Consider the following 20,515-nt stretch of genomic DNA (forward strand, 5'->3'; position numbering starts at 1 on the left):
CAATATCCATGTGTGGGTGAGCCGTGTGTTTCTCCAAATGATCACAGGGCTCGGAACAATTAAAAATTACGACTTTGTGTGGCTATCCGCATCAGCTCCTGGGGCTTTAATATTGCTGGTGATAAAAGGAAATGGACCGTGGTTTATGTGCATCAATAATCTACCCCTTCACTCTGAAAGCACATTGCACTTTATGTCATCACCAAGGAATTCTGTGTTGCTTTACCTTTGTCTCTGAGGCCTTCACCTGTTAGAGATTAAGAGACACACACACAGTAACCGTTCCTGTCTTATCTCTTCGTGCTGACAGGTCCGGGGAACAATGCAGCAGCAGGAATGGCCCACTCCCAGTCCAGAGCCATGATCGCCGCCGCTGCCCGACGCAGAGACACCAGCCACAACGAGATGTACTACGAGGAGGCGGAGCACGAGAGGCGCGTTCGCAAGCGCAAAGCACGGTAAGACTTACAACTCGACTTGTAATTTAACACCACTGAACTCGTGACTTCACTTGGACTTGAGCCTTTTTTTCAGTCTTGACTTGGGACTTTTTGGTCTTGACTTTTTCTTATCTTTGTTGGCTGTGTTTCCTCCCAGACTGGTGGTGGCAGTAGAGGAGGCGTTCACACATATCAAGCGCATGCAGGAGGAGGAGCAGAAGAAGGCTCCGGTGGAAGTGATGGACCCCCGAGAGGCGGCGCAGGCCATCTTCCCCTCCATGGCTCGCGCCCTGCAGAAGTACCTGAGGACCACCAAGCAGCAGCACTGCCACAGCATGGAGAGCATCCAGCAGCACCTGGCCTTCTGCATCACCAACAACATGACGCCCAAGGTCAGAGGTCGCATGATGATCACATTTGCATTTATACATGGCTGACTTTTTCTTATTCTAAGATATGATAAGAGCGTGTTTGTATATGTCCCTCCCTCCCAGGCGTTCCTGGAGAGCTACCTGGCCCCCGGTCCCACCCTGCAGTACAGCCGGGACCACTGGCTGGCTCGCCAGTGGACGCTAATCAGCGAGACGTCGGTCACCAGCGGCCTGAGAGACGGCTCCATCTTCCTGCTCAAGTGCGCGGACTTCAACCTGGTGGTGACGACGAAGAAGATCCCTTACATCCAGATGTCGGAGGAGTACATCGACCCTAAGTCACACAAGTTCGTCCTGCGGCTACAGTCCGAAACCTCTGTGTAGGACTCCAAACTTTTTTTTTTATTCCTCACCCTGTTTTGTTGCTCTCATTTTGGGTTTGCAGTTTTTATTTGTACTTTTTTGGATTTTTTTATATACGATTCTATATATTACACTCATGTTTGAATATATTGATCTTTTTTTATGTTTGATTTGGATGAAAATCAAAAGAAAGAAGGCGGTTTGACGCCTCGGACGTGGTTGTGTGCACATACAGTATGCGTGAGTGTGTGTACGCACGTGTGTCAACGCAATCACTCGTTCCTTTTTCTGTTTGAGATGCTGGAGCCAAACAAGATGGGAACAACACAGAGACTCTGTTGTCTCGGTTACTCCTTTATTTCCATGGGACAGACAGACAAACCACTAAGGACTGCGATGGTGTGACTTGGATTTAGGTATTTGAAGCCTCACGGAAACACGTGACAGATATCCTGCCTGTGTTGCTGTCCTCGGATGCTCTTTTGGACGTCAACGGATTGAGAATTAAACGGATTTCTTTCTCTCCAAAACCAAATTAAATGCATTTGACAAAAAAAACAATCAGACTTTGCATTAAATGCACATTTATGTATGTTTATAAATTAAAAGAATACGCCTAAAAAGGATGGAACACATGATCTCCGCCTGCTCAAAAAGGATGTTTTCCTCTCCACAATCTCATCACTACTTCCATCGAGCTCCGGACAAACCCCTTTCTTGCCAGTTGAGATGTCAAGACTCCAGCCTGAGGCGTACAGTAGCCCCCCTGGGTGCTAATCCTGGGACGCTTTGAGCTGTTACGGTGCACGATTCTTCTCCAGGTTCAACGGAGCAAGATCAGAAATATTTCCACATCAGTTGGGAACAACACACACACGCCACGTTAAACAGCGGGGCGAACTCGCCATGATCCGGATCATAAGAGACGCTGGATGCACGCCCAAAAAACGTTTGCCCTGCTGCCTCATCGGTTCAGTGACCTTCTCAGGGCTTACATGTCTGCCGTATCGGCCTGACGTGATGGAAAGGGAAGGTAGTGAGGAGGAGAGACAGAGCCACGATGTCACAGATAAAAAGTACTACTGATTACTCCAAACCAGAATCCCCCCTTCTGTGGGTTATACAGCAGAACATCTAAATACCGTAAATCCTCATGTTAAAGCCGGTGTTAAATTAAGCTTAGCCAGCTTGAACAAGTAAAGGTCGCTCGCTAATAAAGCCCAGGTAAAATATATTGACGGGGTGGAATTATGGCTGAATAAAGGCCGCTATTTGAGGATTTACGGTATTTAAAGAAGGATTTCATCTTTCCGGTCTCACAGGGTTTCACTAGAATACATAATAGAGCCAACAGAATGTATCAATAGTGTGTCACTGCAGCAGGGCGGAACCTCCTTCCCAACTGGACCGTCTGGTTTTCCTTTGCTACCTGGTCCCACCTGTGTTATCTCACAAACGTGCTCACAGTGAATCCCTCCAGGTCAGAGGGGATTTTTCTAATTATTTCTTTCCCCCTGATGAATCAGCGTGTCTTCTAACACCAGAAAAATACATTTAAATGAAGCTAACGGCACTAAAAATGACACTTTTTTAGATCACGAACACTCTGATTCGGCAAATTCATACTGTGTAACTCACTCAAGAAGGAAACTATGTCATACTGATAATATCTTGTGTGGCTATGAGCAGGGTTGTCCCCTACTGCCCCCTGGCTGGTAACCATAATAGTGCCAGTTTGTCTGCCTGAGGGCTACAGCAACATGTTTTCATATAAAAACACAAACATACTGTTCATTCTTTAAAAAAATTGCTGTTAAATCACCTGGGAAGAACTCAAGAAACACATTTTTGCTGTTTCCTGCAAACAGCAAACGTCTCTTTTGGAACGCCTGCCACTGGTCACATGTTGTACCCACTGACAGGTGAACTTTGTATGATCCCAATATGACTGTGCCTCCTGTTTTTACACTGTATCTATTTATGTAAACGAGCATGTGTGTATGTATGTATGTATGTATGCCATTCCAGTTCACACGACCAGCCTCCCACATCACTACCGTCTGTCACGCTGTTGCCAGGTTACAGTCCTCCGTCATGGTATGGTTTTTTGTCGGACAGGTCGATGATGATGATGATGATGCAATGTTTCAAGTTTCACAGCATTAGCATTTGTAACAAAAAAATAAAATGTAAAACTGCTGTATGGGATCGTATTGGGCAGAAATTCCACCTTGGACACGTGAAAACAAATGAGTTTGATGCCTTTTTTGTGATTATTTTCCTTTTTACCTCAGTTTTGTGATTTCCTACATATCCCAGAATGCCTCTCGGTGAAGTTTTCACTCTAAGTTAAAGGTGGCTGGTTAGTGTATGAATACTTTTAAACTGCCAAACTTATTTGTGAAAATGAGGCACATGTGCTCAAAATCCAACGTGCTTAATGATTGCATTGCATTCTGGTCTATTGAGGCTTTTTGTGTCTCTTTGTTTGAGGCTTTTATAACGGATTTCATCTTTCTTTTTACCTTAAAAAAATGTAATGTATTTGTAACATGATTTTAAAGGTATATTTAATTGAGCAGTTTTACGTTACCTGAAGGCCACCGTAGTTCTCTGACACGCTTGGAGGGAAGGGAGGAGTGAGCGGAGGGGTACTCAGTTGGTTGCAATCTGCAACCGCACCACTAGATGCCGCCAAATCCTACACAGTGTCCCTTTAATGGCTGCATTGTATTCTGGTTTATTGAGGCTTTTTGTGTCTTTTTGTTTGAGGCTTCTATAATGAATTTCTGATTTTTTTTTATCTTAAAAAATGGTAATTAAGGTATTTTTAACATGATTTTAAAGGTATACTGAATTGATCAATTAATGGATTATAATAAGGTATTACTAATGGGTTATATGCACAGTTTTATTATTTTTTATTGATCAACTAACTGGTTTAAAGAGTTCAAAACTCCAAAAATCATGAAAACCATTTAGAGTTTGTATTCCTTTTAAGTTGTTTTTTTTACCCCTTTGAACCCCTAAACCGTACATATAATCCATTAAAATATCTTCACGTTACAATTTATATTTATTGATTCATTGATTATCTTATGAACCCCTGAATTTGCACCTGACTTGAAAGATTACAGTCCTTTTGAGTACAAATTAAGGGGTACATGCATTATTTTGTAGATTTAAGGTGACACTCATAACAAAATCTGATTATCGACACTTCTAGGCTTCCGTAGGAACAAAACAATTTAAATTATGCTACTGCGGCTTCAACTGTATAGTGTCTTTCATTACCTGTCTCCCATTCTTCCAGACTTCCTCCTCAGCATCTCCATATGCACCAGCTTCCCTCCCCGGCTGCAGGCTTGCTAACACTCTGCTCTGTCGCTGCCCATTAAGCGTCCGGCCCTGCTGTGTGACACGCTGCAAAATTTCAGCTTTTTTTTTTGGCCTTGATTTGGTGGCTTTTTGTTGTCGTGAAGCTCAAAGGTAATTGGCTTGCCATCAGCCTGTCAAGAGCGGTGCAGCCGGGCCTTGTGGGTAAATGAATGTCAGCGTCGGTGTCCGGCGCTGAAAACAAACAACCTCATACCTCGGCGAGGCCGCCTGTCGGAACTCATCTGTCCCCGACTTAATCCCCCTCCCGTACCCGCCTGATCTGTGACCAGGACCAGGAGGAGAGAGAGGAAAACGAGGAGCATTTGCATCTAAATGGAATGTTTTTCTTCCCCTCATTCCTCCCTCTCTATTTGTTTGGTAATTACTTGGTTATGCGTAAGATGGAAGAAGCGTGAGAGGAAATCCTTCTAGCTTCAGTTTTGAACAGAAATCTACACCCTAACACGTCTTGTGCGCCTGTCTTCTCTTTGTTCTTTGCGGTTTTATATTGAACCTGATAGACCCTCACACCCGCTAGTGTTGCTGTCATCCTTCCTCTCTCGGGAGTGTGTGTGAGAATGCAGTCCCTCCTTTTCAGTCGACACTCATGTAAAACACCATCACACTTGACATTCACAGGATTACGTAACCTAAAGGCCTTACACAGAACACTCGCACCATGACACCGTCTGCTTCCTTTTCCTCAGGAGGGAGCGTGACATGTCGTCTTGCCTCGGGTCACGTTTAAATGCACAGTTGTCATCTCTCAGATATGGCTGCATGAACCCCACAAACATCCTGTTTACACACCGCATCACACCCACCTCCAGGGGAATAATGATTCCAGCATGGCCCTGTATTATTAATTCATGTCCAGCAGGAGTGTGTCCGCTCCTTATGCAGTTTGTTGGGCCCCGGTGGGCAGCCTTTTAGCTCGTCTCACCCCAACTCCCCCAGCCTCACTGTCCAGGTCCCTTCACCCATTAAGGAGGCATAATGATGCTGAATTATTCACCGATGTTTGAATAATTCAAGGTGAAAACGCTCGTTGACTGAAGGAGAAAATGTGCCAATCTGCTGTCTTTAGCATCAGCCTGGACCTTCCTAATGAGGGACAGAACTGTCTCACATGCACACCTTAGAAACCGCAGAGGTGACACACAGTTGTTGTGTACTTTTATTATGTCCTGAATTAATGACCAGAAAGTTCAAGCACTATTGTACTTAAAAAAAAAAAAAACATTTGTAATTTATTTTCACATGTATACACACAATTCCTCTTAACTAATCATTTATGTCAACTTTAAAGGTGCCTACAATCAATTATTTTTTTATTTTTGTTATTTAATTTTTATTGTATTAACACGGGTGTATTACTGCTTCAGGCACTGTGCTAACTTTATTATAAACTGGGCCACAAGTCTCCCATGCTGACCCTTTAATCAGTTCTGTTTTATCTGCTTAATTTAATATTTAAACCACAAATCTACAGAGAGACCAAACACTTTCTTCCTTCTACTTCTTTTCATTTGCAAAAAAAGAGCTAATTTGTCATGTAATGTGGTTTTAATGTGCCAGGCGAGTTCAGTATTTTGAACTGCCAGGACACTAACCCTTGACATTCAGGTTAGTCATCGCTGTCATCTTCCTCATCCGGGTCGTGGCTTTCGTAGCTGTCCTCTGGAACGTAGCTGTCGGGGCTTTCCTGGTCGTCGGCAGACTCGTCGTCGTCCTCCGTGTTCACCCTCCCCGACAGGACGTCCTCTATCCAGTCCTCCAGCTCCTCGGGGGTGGGCAGGTCCTCGTCGTTGGACATGTCCAGCCACACGCTGTCCGCCTGGAACATAGAGTGCCAAGAAAGTCAAGGTAAGGGTTACTTCACTATGGAACAATCAAAGCTTTTTAACCACTACTTACATCTGTGACGTTGACCACACCGATCTGAGGTCTAAACAGGTCCAACTTGAAGGTCTTTTCCCAGTAAGTGGTCAGCTGGAGGGGCGAGACAAATAACTTGGACTATCAGTGACAAATTTGTTGATACTCTTGTTAGAAATACTTCGCTAATGATGAGGCAGAACCAGAGGGAAGTCATCAGGGTCGATCCAAACGATGCTGAGCTCCGGGTTGTTGGTGTTGTCTCTGGCCACGTCTTTCAGGATCTCCAGGAATTCATAGCCATCTAGGGACGACAGAATAGGGGGAAGTTGAGTTCACCTTCACGTGCTAAAGAAAATAAAAAGGGAAACAACTGCAAAATAAAAAAGGAAAAGGTTCAGACCTGGATCTTCCTCCTCTGCAAACGCAACAATATGTATTCCATCCATGTCGTCCTCCTAGGAATTGAAAAAAGTTCAGTACTATAACAATTCTACAAAAATGTATGAAACTGGGCAACTCAGGGGTTCGAAAAGTGAAGCCAATGCTGAAGTGCCTTAAACTTGCATTCTTTCTAACAGCCAGCAGGGGGCGACTCCTCTGGTCTGATTGTATAGAAGTTTATGAGAAAATGAGCCTACTTCTCACTTAATTTTTTACCTCAGTCAACATTGTAAACATGAGTTTATGGTGTCAATCGCTAGTTTCAAGTCTTCTTCAATACAGCATGATGTTCATTTAGTAAATGATGGTCCCATTTAGAGTCAAATAGACCATAAAGCAGGGGATGCTTTAGGGCGTGGCTACCTTGTGATTGACAGGTCGCTACCACGGTGTTGTCCAGTCTGGGAGTTGTCTATATTTTCGTCTTAGAACTTTAACTCTTTCACAGTGTGTTTTCAGTTCATGAAAGTTAATTATAACCTTTTTGGTCGCCTAAATGTTATTCAGCGTTCGGTTGTACCTAGCTCCACCCTCTCATGTCACTTCTGGTTGCAAAAAATGAAGATGGCGATGGCCAAAATGCCAAACCTGAGGCTTCAAAATGGCAGTCCACAATCCAATGGGTGACGTCACGGTGACTACGTCCATTTCTTATATACAGTCTATGATACAAATCAGTTTGGGGAGCAAACTCTTGTCTTCTTTGGTAAGACCAAACACTTACTCACCCATGTTTCAAACATATTCTCTGCCCGGAGCTTCCTCAAAGTAGCCCTGTAAAGAGCACATTTTTGTAAAAAAGCTGTTTAACCGGGTATTAACAGCGTTGAAATAACCATTAAAAGATATAAATCCAATCAACCTTCTGTGCTGGTTGACAAACTCGACAATGTCCATCTCCGACAGAGGTCTGCCAGGCAGGATGGCCGGCTCCTCCATGAACGGCTCATAAAAATTCACCTCGTTCATCTTGAGGGAGAGATGTTTGGCCACCTAAGACATACAATATGCCAGAATTTCATTGTGATAAGCAGGTGGAGGATATAATTATGGGGTTAAATAGTGTATTAACAAGCAATGTGTATGTGAGAAGAATCAAAAGTGGGTTCCAAAGCAGTCCTGAGATTTGGACACTATAAATGCAGATTATTTTGTACAGCAAAACTCACAGATTTATCAAATGTGGCAAAGAACTTGATGTAAGGTTGAAAACGCTCCGAGGCCTCCTGAAAAGCTTTGTAGTCTGAGAGAAAAGGAGAGGGAGAGAGAGAGATTGATGAGGAACTCAAGAGAGAATGGCAGAAACCAACGTTAAGAAAGTAAAACAGGAACTTCATTCACATTCTGCTCACATCCCAAAGCCCAGATCTACAGTATGTGATCAGGAAGGCAAGCAAGTGAAACACACTTGCCTCATTCAATTTCCCATCATGATTCTACTGTCTTCACCCAAGTAACAAAGTCTCCCTTAATACAGTTTTACACGCTCGTAGCGCGCTCCCGGCTCTGCTCCCAACAAGGTCACAACCAAGGACCAACCTATCTCTGGACAGAAATAGGCTCCATAATGAAACTTCATGCCACTGTCATATCGGACCAGATAGCATCTTCCCTGTCTCTTTTTTTTGTGAGAGGAACTATAATTGCAGTTTGACCTATTAGACGGAGAACTAGAAGCTATTTAAAGGCCCTCGTGGGACTGAGTTAGAGTGCCACAGTCTGGAATCAGGTTGTCCTTTAGCATGGTGATGTAGCTCCATTAGCCTTTAGATCCCATTAGCGTCTGGGGAACACAGTGAGGCAGCTTTAGGGGACGGAGAAAATGTGTAGATGATGTGTAGACAAATGCATTAATAAACACTCGCTAACATGAATCTTCTCCCTTGAAGTAGCCGATGAGGCGGATGTCTTCCTCCATCCTCTCGAAGGCTCGCAGCTCCATGGCGTTATTGAGCATTTCCACTGGATCCTCCAGCACCTAGAGGGCAGGATAGTATAAGTAAGTGATTTTTTACAGCCAAGAAAGGTTCAACTTTTTTTTTTTTTAAATCTGCTTTCTTGCAGAGAGTTAGATGAGTAGAATGATCTGTCCGCCCAATATGACATGATTTATCAGAAATTAAGTTGAAATATTTCAACTTGAGAGTCCCATATTTCTATTAAAATGGGAAGGGGGAAAATCACTTCCAGAAGCAGCGCCCCCTCCCACGTTGCAACTCTTATTTCCCAAAATGTCAAACTATTCCTTTAAATTTATTCATGGTAAAATGTCACAGATTATTCCTTTAATAAGAAATACCTTCAGGGGAAAGTGACATGAAAGCTTCTCCTGCTGAATCTTGTATTGCTATGAAATACATCATTTACACGTCTTCTAATGAGACTGCAGCTGTTAATTGCTGTGAGGATTTCTTGTCTCAATGGGAGCCAAGATAACACATCTAAAAAAATAGCAGATTTTTTCACTCACATCCAACAGAAACTCCACCAGTGTGTCTGCTGAGAGCTCCCCATCAAACTCAATGACACGGTCGTCCTTGAAGACGTACAAGCTGCCCACCTCCTCCAGACCTAATCAAACACCAGGAGTATATATATGACTTTAAGAAGGCTTTTTACAGAAAATACTGAGGTTGGATAAAAGCAAAATTCAAATTTAGACATTCAGCATGCACAGTAATGGCAAGTGATGCAAGACACATGAGTCATACCCAGTTTTTTGGCTACTTTGGCGTCCTTCTGGGAGTCCACCATCCCGAAACCGATGTCTTTGTTCTCCAGGACCTGAGCTGTGAGCTAGGTGTTCACACAGACAAATGTCAGTCAGCAAAAGGTACAAAATGACATTATTGACATGCTTTCTCTATAAACCTTCTTAGAAGACTTCTTAGGTTTTCTGACTCGGGCCTGCTAACTGCTTCAACATTGCATTTTGTCACTATATGCTACAAAATACTCGAAATAACCTCCCTAACGATCTCAGGAACTGTCCAAATTATACCACATTTAAATCTAAACTGTGTTTAATGCTAATTAGCAAATGTTATATTATATATGCTTAACATCAGCATGTTAGCAATTTCATTGTGGAAAAATTTGCAATTACAAATTCGTCTGCTACTTCAGCACCACGGACAGCGCTGTGGATTTATCAACACAGTTAGGATACTGATATTTCAGAGCCATGGTCGGGGCCATAGATTATAACTGGCACAAATCATGGCCATGTTTCTACAGTAGCCCAGAACAGACAAACCAAACACCGGCTCTAAATAGGGATATTCACATTTTCGCGTCAGCCTCTTACACGTTCGCACACAGAATAAGTTTCAGTTAGTGGCAATCTGCAACCACACCGCCAGATGCCACCAGATCCTACACACTGCACCTTTAAATAGAACATTTAACATGTCACTTTCTGCGCTGTGTATTCGAGCTGGCATCCACAGTTGCTGCTGTCTTCGTCAATACATCTTTTCATTACAGAGGTGTGTGTGTGCGCTGAGAACCCCTGTGGAGTTTTCTTGTTAGAGGGAAGCTGTGAGTCAGGACTGCTTGCCTTTCAGCGCGAGGAAGGAAAACAGATTTAGTAATATACCACTGAAGACAAGAGAATTTGTTTCTGTTTACCAGAAAGTGTTTCTGCTTTCAGTGCACGAAACATGACAGGAATGGAAAAGTGATAACTGAAAAAGAGTCCACTTGTGTCATACTTACAGCTCATAAATAAGGAAGGAAGGGAATCAAGAGAACATCTACTTATTTCTAGTTCACAACCAGATAGTAAAGAGTTTTGGGAACAAGCTATAATTAACAGAATGACCTAGAAACAGTCCCTGGATACATGTGAACCGCAGAGGAGGGCACGTAATGGGATTAAAATCACTGCCTGCCAGTTGAGAGAGTGTGCAGGTAAAACATGTGTGACAGCTGTGAATCCTTCTCAACTTAAGCAGACAGTCGACACGTCAAGCAGACAGAGGAAGAATGAGGCATTCAGTGTCTGGTGGATCACTGACTATACAGTGACTTATTATGACGAGTTAGAGTCAGATGAGCACGGCAGTGAGGCTGCAAGTGTAACCCCGAGGGGATTTGAGCTCTGTCTTATTGAGACATTTTTATGTTATCAGTGGTATCAGGGGGCAATGGATGTCACAACACACATCTTTGATCAGTAATGATGTCTTCTTGGCAGGTGTTGCGTACCTGAAGAGGTCAGTGTCACTGGAAAATTAAGGATTTGTAGGGATGTTGACTGTTGGAACAGTTAGTTGATTCATTCATAAACTGAGGGACGGAGAATTTATAGCAAACATTTTTAACAATTGGTTAAATGTTTATGCTATTTTCTTTTAACAAAAAAGCCCAACGGCTTCTCGCCACTGCCAGACCGTGACAAAGGCTACAACTTCCAAAGGGATTTCCACAACCTGGCAACCCAAAAGCATTAACAAATGATTTACCAACCATTAATAAAGAAAAGAAAGTGGTATCTCTGAAATGTAGAACGAGTTCTTAGACAGCATTAAAGGGCATTACACTTTTTTTCAGATTGCAATTAACTCAAATTCCACAATAAAGAAAGAATATCAGCACTAATCTCTCTTTCTCTTTCCTAACTCCTCCAGCTCCCCTCTTCCCACCTCTCCAGACCCTCTTCCTCACCTCCAGCACCAGCTCCGTCATCTGGAACCTCTTCTGCAGGCCCTTGTTGGCAGGTAACGGCTCATGGTAGAACAGGCACAGCAGGTCGTACCTCTTCAGAGCCTTCTTGTAGTTGCGCTCGCTGATGTCCAGCACCCTGTCCTTCCCGTCGAAATTGGGGAACTCGAGACCTTCCTCGGCACTGCAGAAGAGAACCAGGCGAAGGCAGAGGCCAGATAGCAGAGAAAGCCAGATCTGATGCATTGTTGCTTAAAGTTGTGGAGGTGTTTGCAGAACTTCTCAAGGTTGAATAATACAAACATACAAAGGAGATTCCCTAAAATGCATCCACAGATTTGATACCTCTCTATAGCAAATATGAATATTCTCACAAATATGTCATCCCTATTCTCTCTCTCTCAGCTTCTCTCTATATCTCCACCTGTCTTCTGTCTCCTCCTCTCTCCGTCACTCAGTCTTACTGGCCCAAATCTCCCAGGAGGGTCTTTTTCTTTCCTTCTTTTTTTCTCCCTGACTGAGAAACTCACTTCAACAATCCATGTCCAATCGTCCATGTGATATGCCCTTGACATAAATTCAGACACTAGAACAAAGGATTTCAATCACCGACGATTATAATAGATAGATAGATAGATAGAAAGATAGATAGATAGATAGATAGATAGATAGATAGATAGATAGTAACTTTATTGATCCCGAGGGAAATTCAAGTTTCTAGCATCACAGTTCCATAGTGCAAAACATGTTAGTAAAAAGACAGTAAAAAAGTTAGTAGTGCAAAGTACAAAAAAATATACCAGATATAAAAATACAAGGAGATGAAGAAAACTGTTAAAACTGAATATAACTGAAGCTCCATTAAAATAATAAGTTAAATTACAATTATAAAAGGAAATACAGGCATATTAAGAACATATACATTAAGAATATATAGAGTATATACAGTATAAGATGTATTTTTTGTGTGAGAAGGTGACGTATGAATTATAGTCTTTAAAGCACATTTTTAGATGATAATTTACAGTCTTTAATGCACATTTTTATATTATAATTTACAATCTTGAATGCACTTTTTTAGATTATAATTTACAGTCTTTAATGCACATTTTTATATTATAATTTACATCTTGAATGCACATTTTTAGATTATAATTTACAATCTTGAATGCACATTTTTAGATTATAATTTACAATCTTGAATGCACATTTTTATATTATAATTTACAGTCTTTAATGCACTTTTTTATATTATAATTTACAGTCTTTAATGCACTTTTTTATATTATAATTTACAGTCTTTAATGCATATGTAATGCACATATTTATATTATAATTTAAAGTCTTTAATGCACTTTTTTATATTATAATTTACAGTCTTTAATGCATATGTAATGCACATATTTATATTATAATTTACATGAATGAATTATCTATTTAAAAGTCTGATGGCCTAGGGGGACAATATATGCTTTGGAAAATTAAATTTCATGCTATGAAATGAATGAAAAAGTAATTGATTTATTTAGACAGGCAGAATATGAATTTGTTTATGAAAAGACTTTGATTTTGCGCTAGTTTTCTAAGTATTACGGTAAAACCTGTAAATGAATCTCGTTGTGCGCATTACCGTAATGACAGCATTCAGTGTGAAGCAACAGATCACAGATCACCTCTTTGTTTCTCCTCTTTCAGACAGAGCTAGAGGATAGGGAGAAACATGGAGCTTCTTTGGCTGTGGAGGTTTTTAATTCTGTTGTTAGTTTGTGTTTCATGTTTGCTTCCTGCTTCAGGTAATAACCATTTAAACAAATACCACCCATGAAACCAGAGTTCAGAGCGGTAGTAATGAGTGTAGTTTGGCTGTAACGTTGCCTAGTTACGGAAACTTGTGATGTCATTCATCACTTCAACAGCTAGCCAACTAGCCTGCGAGCTAACTCAGCTAAGCTAACTGTGCTAACCTTAAAGGAGTTAAAGGCACAGCTTGAAGTCATGATGTAGTGTGTGCAAAAGTGAATAAAAGCAGGGATAAATCCAGGATATTTCAGGTCAAATACAGTCAGAATCAGGTTTATTTTGCTAATCTAAAAATGTGCATAAAAGACTGTAAATTATAATCTCAAAATCTGAAAAATGTCAATTAAAGACTGTAAATTATAATCTCAAAATGTGCATTAAAGACTATAAATTATGATCTAAAATGTGCATTAAAGACTATATTATAATCTAATAAATTATAATATAAAAGTGCATAAAATACTGTAAATTATAATATAAAAATGTGCATAAATGTGCATTAAAGACTAAATTATAATCTAAAAATGTGCATTAAAGACTATAAATTATGATCTAAAATGTGCATTAAAGACTGTATTATAATCTAATAAAATTATAATATAAAAGTGCATAAAATACTGTAGATTATAATATAGAAATGTGCATAAAAGACTATAAATTATGATCTAAAAACTGCATTAAAGACTGTAAATTATAATATAAAAGTGTGCATAAAATACTGTAAATTATAATCTAAAATGTGCATTAAAGACTAAATTATAATCTTTTATATACATACATGGAATGTGGTTTCATGCAGCTCTCTCAATGTACTTACACGAAATATAAATAACAGGTAGGAACAACAATGGCAAACAATAAAATAAGAATAATTGAAATAATAAAAATAAAATGTTTATATACAAGTTAAGTGTGCTGGAAGTTGTAAACAATTCAAATAGTGCAACAACAAAAAAAATACTGGACTATATATATATAGTTTTAGTATTAAAATATGTCCATAAAGTGACAGATGATATGTACATATTACAAAAAAAGTGCATTAAAGCCTGTAAAGTATAATCTAAAAATGTGCATTAAAGACTGTAAATTATAATATAAAAGTGCATGAAAGACTAAATTATAATATAAAAATGTGCATAACATACTGTAAATTATATGTAATAGAAATTAATATCCAATAGAAATAAGGTGAAGTTTGCTTTCCATTTCATTTTATGTATGTGGAATTTGCCAAATATTATAAACAGTTGGATTGAAGGTAATATTTTTGTGGCAGACCCATTGTGAATACGGGTAAATACTAGAATTAGTCCAATATGATAATCTATTTTGACACCATTTGTTATTATTTGTAGGCCAACAGTGGAAGAAAATTAGAGACAATATATCTGATGCTGTTAAAGGACACACTCCGTGCAACCCTGTCAACTGTAGCTGCCATATAAGGTGGGTGTGATACCAGCGTGTCTTTGTTTTTCCTCATATATTGTAACTCAGCTTGATCCTACTTTTTGAGTTTATATAGGCTAATTATATAGATAAATAGTTACCACTGTGCAGGTTTGATTTTTAAAGCGTTAGTTATATAATGTAATGTTGAATTTCCTCTGCCACATTTCTGTCTCAGTGTCCTTCAAGCTGACTTGCGGCCCTTTAAAGGGAGAATCTCTGAGGATGTCATGGCTGCAACTGTCCAGAGAGGGGTGGGCACCCACTACCAGATCATCGGACACAAGCTGTACAGAGAACACAACTGCATGTTTCCTGCTAGGTAAGGAGAAAAAGTACCTGATGGGATTATTTGCCACATTGATACTTATTTACTCCCAATCAGTCTAAACAGACTTTAACATATGCAGTGTACTATATGTATATACAGCTGTTTGTTTGCTAAATCTGTCTTGTGTTTTCAGGTGCAGCGGGGTGGAGCATTTCATGCTAGAGGTGATCGACAGGTTACCCGACTTGGAGATGGTGGTAAATGTCCGTGATTACCCTCAAGTCCCCAACTGGGTGCAGCCAACGCTGCCCGTCTTCTCTTTCAGTAAGGTCAGACTCAAGGCATTAGTTTTATGCACACACAAATGCTTATTAAAAGCAATAACTGTTTTTTTTGACATGCGTATGTTTGATTTGAGTCTAGACGGCAGACTACCAGGACATCATGTACCCTGCGTGGACGTTTTGGGAGGGAGGGCCTGCTGTGTGGCCCATTTACCCCACTGGACTGGGAAGATGGGATCTGATGAGGGATGATCTTAAAAGGTAAGGTTTAGTCCCATTTTAGGGCCTGAGCACCGGCTAATTGAAAGGGTAACGGCTGCTCTTCACTACTCCTCTCTCCACAGTCTGCGGAGTCGGGACACGGTGGTGGTCTTGTAGGAGGGGGGTGGATGGTTGCCATATACAGTATATGTCACCTGCCTCTAGATCAGCAAAATTCAATTGCAATAGCTGGGTTTCAGCCAGTAGGGGGCAGTCACTATACATATTCATGACACAATACGTAGAATTCAAATTCAAATTCAAATACTTTGCACTGAAATGTCAAGATTTGGACCTGAACCCATCAACTAAATACCCATATACATTGGTTTTCATCTTAGTTACTCTTTAAGTAATACTATTCTGCAGCCAAAGCCTATGAGGTATATCATTTCAGTGTTTCTTTTCCATGTGATGTGTTGTGGCAGGTCTGCAGCACAGTGGCCATGGAAGAAGAAAGAGTCCAAAGGATTCTTCAGAGGCTCCAGGTCAGTCCTGTGACTTTAATAGTTTGTGTAATTATGTGACATTATACAACAATCCAGATGTTTTCATGTCAGTTCAATCAATCAAATTTCCTTTTGGTAGTAATTCTTTACTCGGCTATCTTCTTAACACAGTCGGCTGTTTAGTCATTCTCTTCTCTGTGTCTTTTCTTAGAACCAGTCCAGAGCGCGACCCCCTGATTCTCCTGTCCAGAGAAGCTCCAGAGCTGGTGGATGCAGAGTACACAAAGAACCAGGCCTGGAAGTCTGAGAGGGTCAGTCATACTGACAATACATTCGAAATGATCTCGTCCTAAAATGGTCCTAAATCGATACTAGAGTACTTTCTAGTTTTATGAATGAAGCAGTAAACGAGTTGATGCCGCGGTGCTATGTGTGTGTTTGACCAATCGGCGACAGTCATCCCTGCAAACTTCACCCAGAAAGTTTCGGTACTACCTTGACTCAAAAGGGAAATCTGAAAGTCAGTCTGTGTGAATTATTGACCAACCCATGTTTTTCTGTCTGTTTTAGGACACACTAGGGAGACCCCCAGCCAAAGAGATCCCACTGGTCGACCACTGCAAATACAAGTAAGCTGGATTTGTTACTGGATGGTTAAAAACAAAATGATGCACACGTCATCTGTGACCAGCTTTAACAGTCCCCTCCCTACCCTTGTTATGGCCTTGCAGATATTTATTCAACTTCCGGGGTGTGGCAGCCAGCTTCCGCTTCAAACATCTCTTCCTCTGCGGTTCGCTGGTGTTTCACGTCGGGGATGAATGGCAGGAATTTTTCTACCCTCAGCTCCAGCCCTGGGTCCACTACATCCCAGTCAAGCAGGACCTCTCTGACGTCAGGTACCACAGCTAGTTATCTCCTTGCTTATGATGATTTACTTTTTAATTGAAAGAAAGAAAGGCAAAAATGTTTCTAAAAAGAGGTTAAAAGGAACAGACGTTAAAAATGAAACGTGACAAGGTCAATGCAATCTGCCCCTGCTTTAAAGAGGGGAAGGGTAGGAGACGAGACACCAAAGGTGGCCAGCAGGGGGCGTGGATGAACTGTTTTTCCGAGGCAGGTGGAAATGAATGATTTTAAGCCAGATTTCATTGATTCTGCTACATGAGTGTCTGGGGATGATTTTCTGCGGTTGCATGCAGGGAACAGCTTTGACAGTTTTTGATTTGTCCAGTGACTACTTCTACTCCTTCTTCTATTACAACAGAAGAAGTGTCTTTTCTAAAATAGAATGCCAAAGACTATCTGAAACGCTGGTATTTAAATGTGTTTCCCAGTCAGCCTTTAAAGGTATAAGACAGAACCTTTGCTTCTATATAAGCTTATTATATATTAATATTTACAGGCTGCCTCATTGATAGGACATTTTTCTTTTTCAACAAAAAAAAACTTCTGATGATTGTTTGCGGACCTGTTCTTAATGTTTCTAGTTTAACTGATTTTGTTACCTGTTAAGGTGTCCGTTTGGTTGTGTTGACTACATTGTGATGTCCCAGCTTCCACACTTGTTTTTCACAGCCTCAGATTTAATATAGTATTGTTTTTTGTTCTTGTCCACGTCATTGCCTTCCAATGGAGATTGCTAATGGAGTCATATTCAACGTTAAAGGGATATTTCAGGAAAACATTCACACACCTCAATGACCAAGCGCTTTCATACCGACTCAGTTCATTCTAGTCTTGACATGCACCTTTGTTAACTGAATTTAAGGACACGGGCGTGTGAATTAGAGCAGGAAACTTCTCAGGTTTCCACTACGATTTTGTTTTTCTAAAGAGTCAGGGAGTGTCATTTACTATCAACACTCCTAATTCTGCAGGAGCATTTAAGGTCACGAACAGTAAGATGATATTTACTGAGGATGTGCTTTAGGCTCTAAACAGTCAAATGACGTTCCTGTCTGTTTCTCCAGACTGGGGGCGTGCCGACCGTCATCTACTGTAGGTAATACACTGACTATGGATAAGAACCTCATGCAACCCCACTTCAAAACAGCTGAACTATCCCTTTAATCTAGTGTAAAAAGTATTTCCATTCTCTCCTTCCATATATTGCATCTCTAAATAGGAACACCTTAAAATACGTAACACGAGACCAAACAATGCTGCTCGTTTTTGTACACTTTACTGGCACAAAACGTGGCAGACCGTTAGTAAATAAGGACAAACGTTGTTTGACTGTTTAGAGCCTAAAGGAGGTCACAAATCCTTAGTAAATATCCCCTTGCTGTTCGTGACCTCAAATGCTCCCGCAGAATTAGGAGTGTTGATAATCAATGACACTCCCTGACTCTTTAGGAATACAAATCGTAGTAGAAACCTGAGAAGTTTCCTGCTCAAACTCACACGTCTGTGTTCTTAAAGTCAGTTCACAAAGGTGCATGTCAACACTAGAATGATTTAAGTCGGTATGAAAGCGCTTGATCATTGAAGTGTGTGAATGTTTTCAGGGTGTAATTTCTGAAGCTCCTTTTGTATGCATGCTAAGTGTCGATTATGTTCTTACATGCTCTGTCTCCTCAGGGAACTACTACAGTTTGTCAAAGAAAACGATGCTATCGCACAGGAGGTTGCTTCGAGGTAATACGAGGTCATATTTTGTGATTGAATTTTAAATGGAAATTAATTATAGCAGTTATGTGTTTGAAAAGGTGACACTACACACTCTGACTTCCTGTTTCTATCCCTCCACACAGGGGTAAGGAATTAATCCTGGACCACCTGCGGATGCAAGATGTTTCCTGCTACTGGGAGAGACTCCTCACTGAGTTCAGCCATCTCCTCACCTACAAACCCAAGAGAAAGAGCGACTACAACCAGATTGTCCACAGACCCGGCAAGACGGAGCTATGAGAGTGAGACCGCGCGGGACCAGGGCAGCTGTAGCGAAGGGAAACTCTCGATAACGAATGTAATCGCTGCACCACGACACGTGATTTCCATTTTTGTCGAAATCACAACTAAAATGAGCTAGTCTAAAGATATTTTCACATTTATTTCTATTGAGTCCAGTGTTTTAGTGTAATGTGGAGCACGGGTGGACCATGTGTCCTCCGTTAGAGGTGAAGTTTGTTTACTGTGGATGCTGCCATGCCTTCAGGTGCCACTATGGGTGCCAATTCCGAGTTCTCTAAAAATAACTCCTTATGGCTGCTGTCTATACTCGCCAGCAACATCTACATGAGCTGAGTTTTTAGACTTTTCTTACTCATTAAAGGGGCACAATCATCTTTCTATCAAATTTCATTATGGGAAATGTAGGATCCAGTGATTTTGGAGCTTTAAGGACTATAAGTCAGTGACATACTAAATTGCTGAAATGATCCTTTAATATGCCATGTAAAGACTTTACGTTGTTTTACATTAATCACATCTGGACTGGGCTTCAGACCACTTGCAGAAAGCTGCTGAACAATGTAACTTGTATTTGAACGTTAACTTGGTTATCCTTTGTGACCTGCAAGTGGAAGAGGTTCAGTGCCTTGCTCAAGTAAAATCAAAATTGAACCCTTGACCTTCTGACCTTTTCCTGCAGACCACTCATGTAATACGAATATCACATGTCCAGCTGTGGAGCACCTAAAACTCTAATTTTAAATACTTGAAGTGTGATGTTGACTTTCGACTGCTGCTCAAATATCCACGAAGGATGTGCCAATAATAATGCCAGTTATGCTGTTACATATTTAATGCAGTCAAATGTATTGGAAGGATTTCCTGAAAACTAAAAAGTAATATGCACCACATGGAATGCTTACATGCAATTTCTTTATCTGGCCTTTTTGTACGCAGAAAGATATGGGAAATATTGTATTCTATTCTTCAGTGATGTCAATATCTGCATTTGGATGGGTTCTGCCATACGTTTAATAACTTGAAAGCACAAAAGAAATATTCAGTCAACATTTTATTCCACACTAAGTGCCAACGGTGAGCAATAATGAGTTAAATGGTTGTATTTTGATGTGTGGAGTTTCCAAGAAATAATCATCAATTGTTTTACCTTTTGAAAAGAATGTGTTAAGAGATGATAGATGATGCATAGCTGATACAGGATAATGTTGGATATGTTGTAGTATTCACATTGTACTGTGAACGAGCAAATTCTCACCGATGTAAGGTTATTTTTTACACTATTGTTAGGTAAAGATGGTACATTAGTATGACCAAAAGGCTGTGATGGGGTCAAAGTGTGACATTCAGGTTGTTGACACAGCTTATTTTTATGTCAATAAACAGTTTGGTTCTTAAAACATCCCAGTGATCAGAGCAGTGTCTTAAGTAAAAACTTGCATAAACTCTCGCGAGGCTCTCTGCCCAACGACCTGTGCTACTATTCGAGGTCAATGCCTAACCCAGGGGTCAGCAACCGTCAGCAACCTGCGTCTCCGGAGCCACA

General features: G+C 40.7%; 3 protein-coding genes across 9 annotated transcripts in view; 2 read left to right on the plus strand and 1 right to left on the minus strand.

The window, feature by feature from the left end:
* The window catches only part of LOC119483604 (vang-like protein 1), a 78,859-nt gene extending 75,432 nt beyond the window's left edge, over nucleotides 1-3,427 (plus strand). For all 5 annotated transcript variants that reach the window (XM_037761848.1, XM_037761846.1, XM_037761847.1 and 2 more), the window contains 3 exons: nucleotides 311-458; nucleotides 598-832; nucleotides 935-3,427. In XM_037761848.1, the coding sequence (XP_037617776.1) occupies nucleotides 311-458; nucleotides 598-832; nucleotides 935-1,195 (644 nt within the window). In that variant the 3' untranslated portion in view covers nucleotides 1,196-3,427. The remainder of the gene's footprint in view (nucleotides 1-310; nucleotides 459-597; nucleotides 833-934) is intronic.
* A 2,291-nt stretch (nucleotides 3,428-5,718) lies between these two features.
* Nucleotides 5,719-13,305, minus strand: LOC119483608 (calsequestrin-2-like). Of its 3 annotated transcripts, XM_037761856.1 has the most exons (13): nucleotides 13,170-13,305; nucleotides 11,964-12,125; nucleotides 11,543-11,723; nucleotides 9,586-9,670; nucleotides 9,345-9,445; nucleotides 8,744-8,852; nucleotides 8,044-8,117; nucleotides 7,737-7,867; nucleotides 7,603-7,648; nucleotides 6,834-6,888; nucleotides 6,634-6,734; nucleotides 6,470-6,544; nucleotides 5,719-6,389 (listed from the first exon to the last, which is right to left on the minus strand). In XM_037761856.1, exons 3-13 carry the CDS (start codon nucleotides 11,561-11,563, stop codon nucleotides 6,180-6,182), a joined length of 1,008 nt encoding a protein of 335 aa, XP_037617784.1. In that variant the 5' UTR covers nucleotides 11,564-11,723; nucleotides 11,964-12,125; nucleotides 13,170-13,305; the 3' UTR covers nucleotides 5,719-6,179. The 3 variants fall into 3 exon arrangements, with proteins under 3 accessions (XP_037617784.1, XP_037617781.1, XP_037617783.1); XM_037761855.1 differs by lacking the exon at nucleotides 11,964-12,125 and having other exon boundaries at nucleotides 6,180-6,389; nucleotides 13,170-13,302; XM_037761853.1 differs by lacking the exons at nucleotides 11,964-12,125; nucleotides 13,170-13,305 and having other exon boundaries at nucleotides 11,543-11,785.
* Nucleotides 13,198-20,371, plus strand: poglut1 (protein O-glucosyltransferase 1). Its single transcript, XM_037761861.1, has 11 exons — nucleotides 13,198-13,332; nucleotides 14,698-14,788; nucleotides 14,970-15,113; nucleotides 15,256-15,391; nucleotides 15,486-15,607; nucleotides 16,036-16,095; nucleotides 16,268-16,367; nucleotides 16,627-16,685; nucleotides 16,788-16,955; nucleotides 18,640-18,696; nucleotides 18,813-20,371. The coding sequence occupies exons 1-11, from the start codon at nucleotides 13,260-13,262 to the stop codon at nucleotides 18,967-18,969; spliced, it is 1,167 nt and encodes a 388-aa protein (XP_037617789.1). The 5' UTR covers nucleotides 13,198-13,259; the 3' UTR covers nucleotides 18,970-20,371.
* The last annotated feature ends 144 nt before the right edge of the window (nucleotides 20,372-20,515 follow it).

Source organism: Sebastes umbrosus, chromosome 24 (assembly GCF_015220745.1).
Source record: "Sebastes umbrosus isolate fSebUmb1 chromosome 24, fSebUmb1.pri, whole genome shotgun sequence".
NCBI lineage: Eukaryota > Metazoa > Chordata > Actinopteri > Perciformes > Sebastidae > Sebastes > Sebastes umbrosus.

Coding starts and splice junctions, on each gene's coding strand:
- LOC119483608 (XM_037761853.1), bottom strand. CDS start 11,785: ATGCATCAGATCTGGCTTTCTCTGCTATCTGGCCTCTGCCTTCGCCTG. Junction 9,446..9,585: donor CAAAGTAGCCAAAAAACTGG/GTATGACTCATG, acceptor GTGTTTGATTAG/GTCTGGAGGAGGTGGGCAGC. Junction 8,853..9,344: donor TGGTGGAGTTTCTGTTGGAT/GTGAGTGAAAAA, acceptor CCTGCCCTCTAG/GTGCTGGAGGATCCAGTGGA.
- poglut1 (XM_037761861.1), top strand. CDS start 13,260: ATGGAGCTTCTTTGGCTGTGGAGGTTTTTAATTCTGTTGTTAGTTTGT. Junction 13,333..14,697: donor ATGTTTGCTTCCTGCTTCAG/GTAATAACCATT, acceptor TATTATTTGTAG/GCCAACAGTGGAAGAAAATT. Junction 16,686..16,787: donor GTCGACCACTGCAAATACAA/GTAAGCTGGATT, acceptor ATGGCCTTGCAG/ATATTTATTCAACTTCCGGG.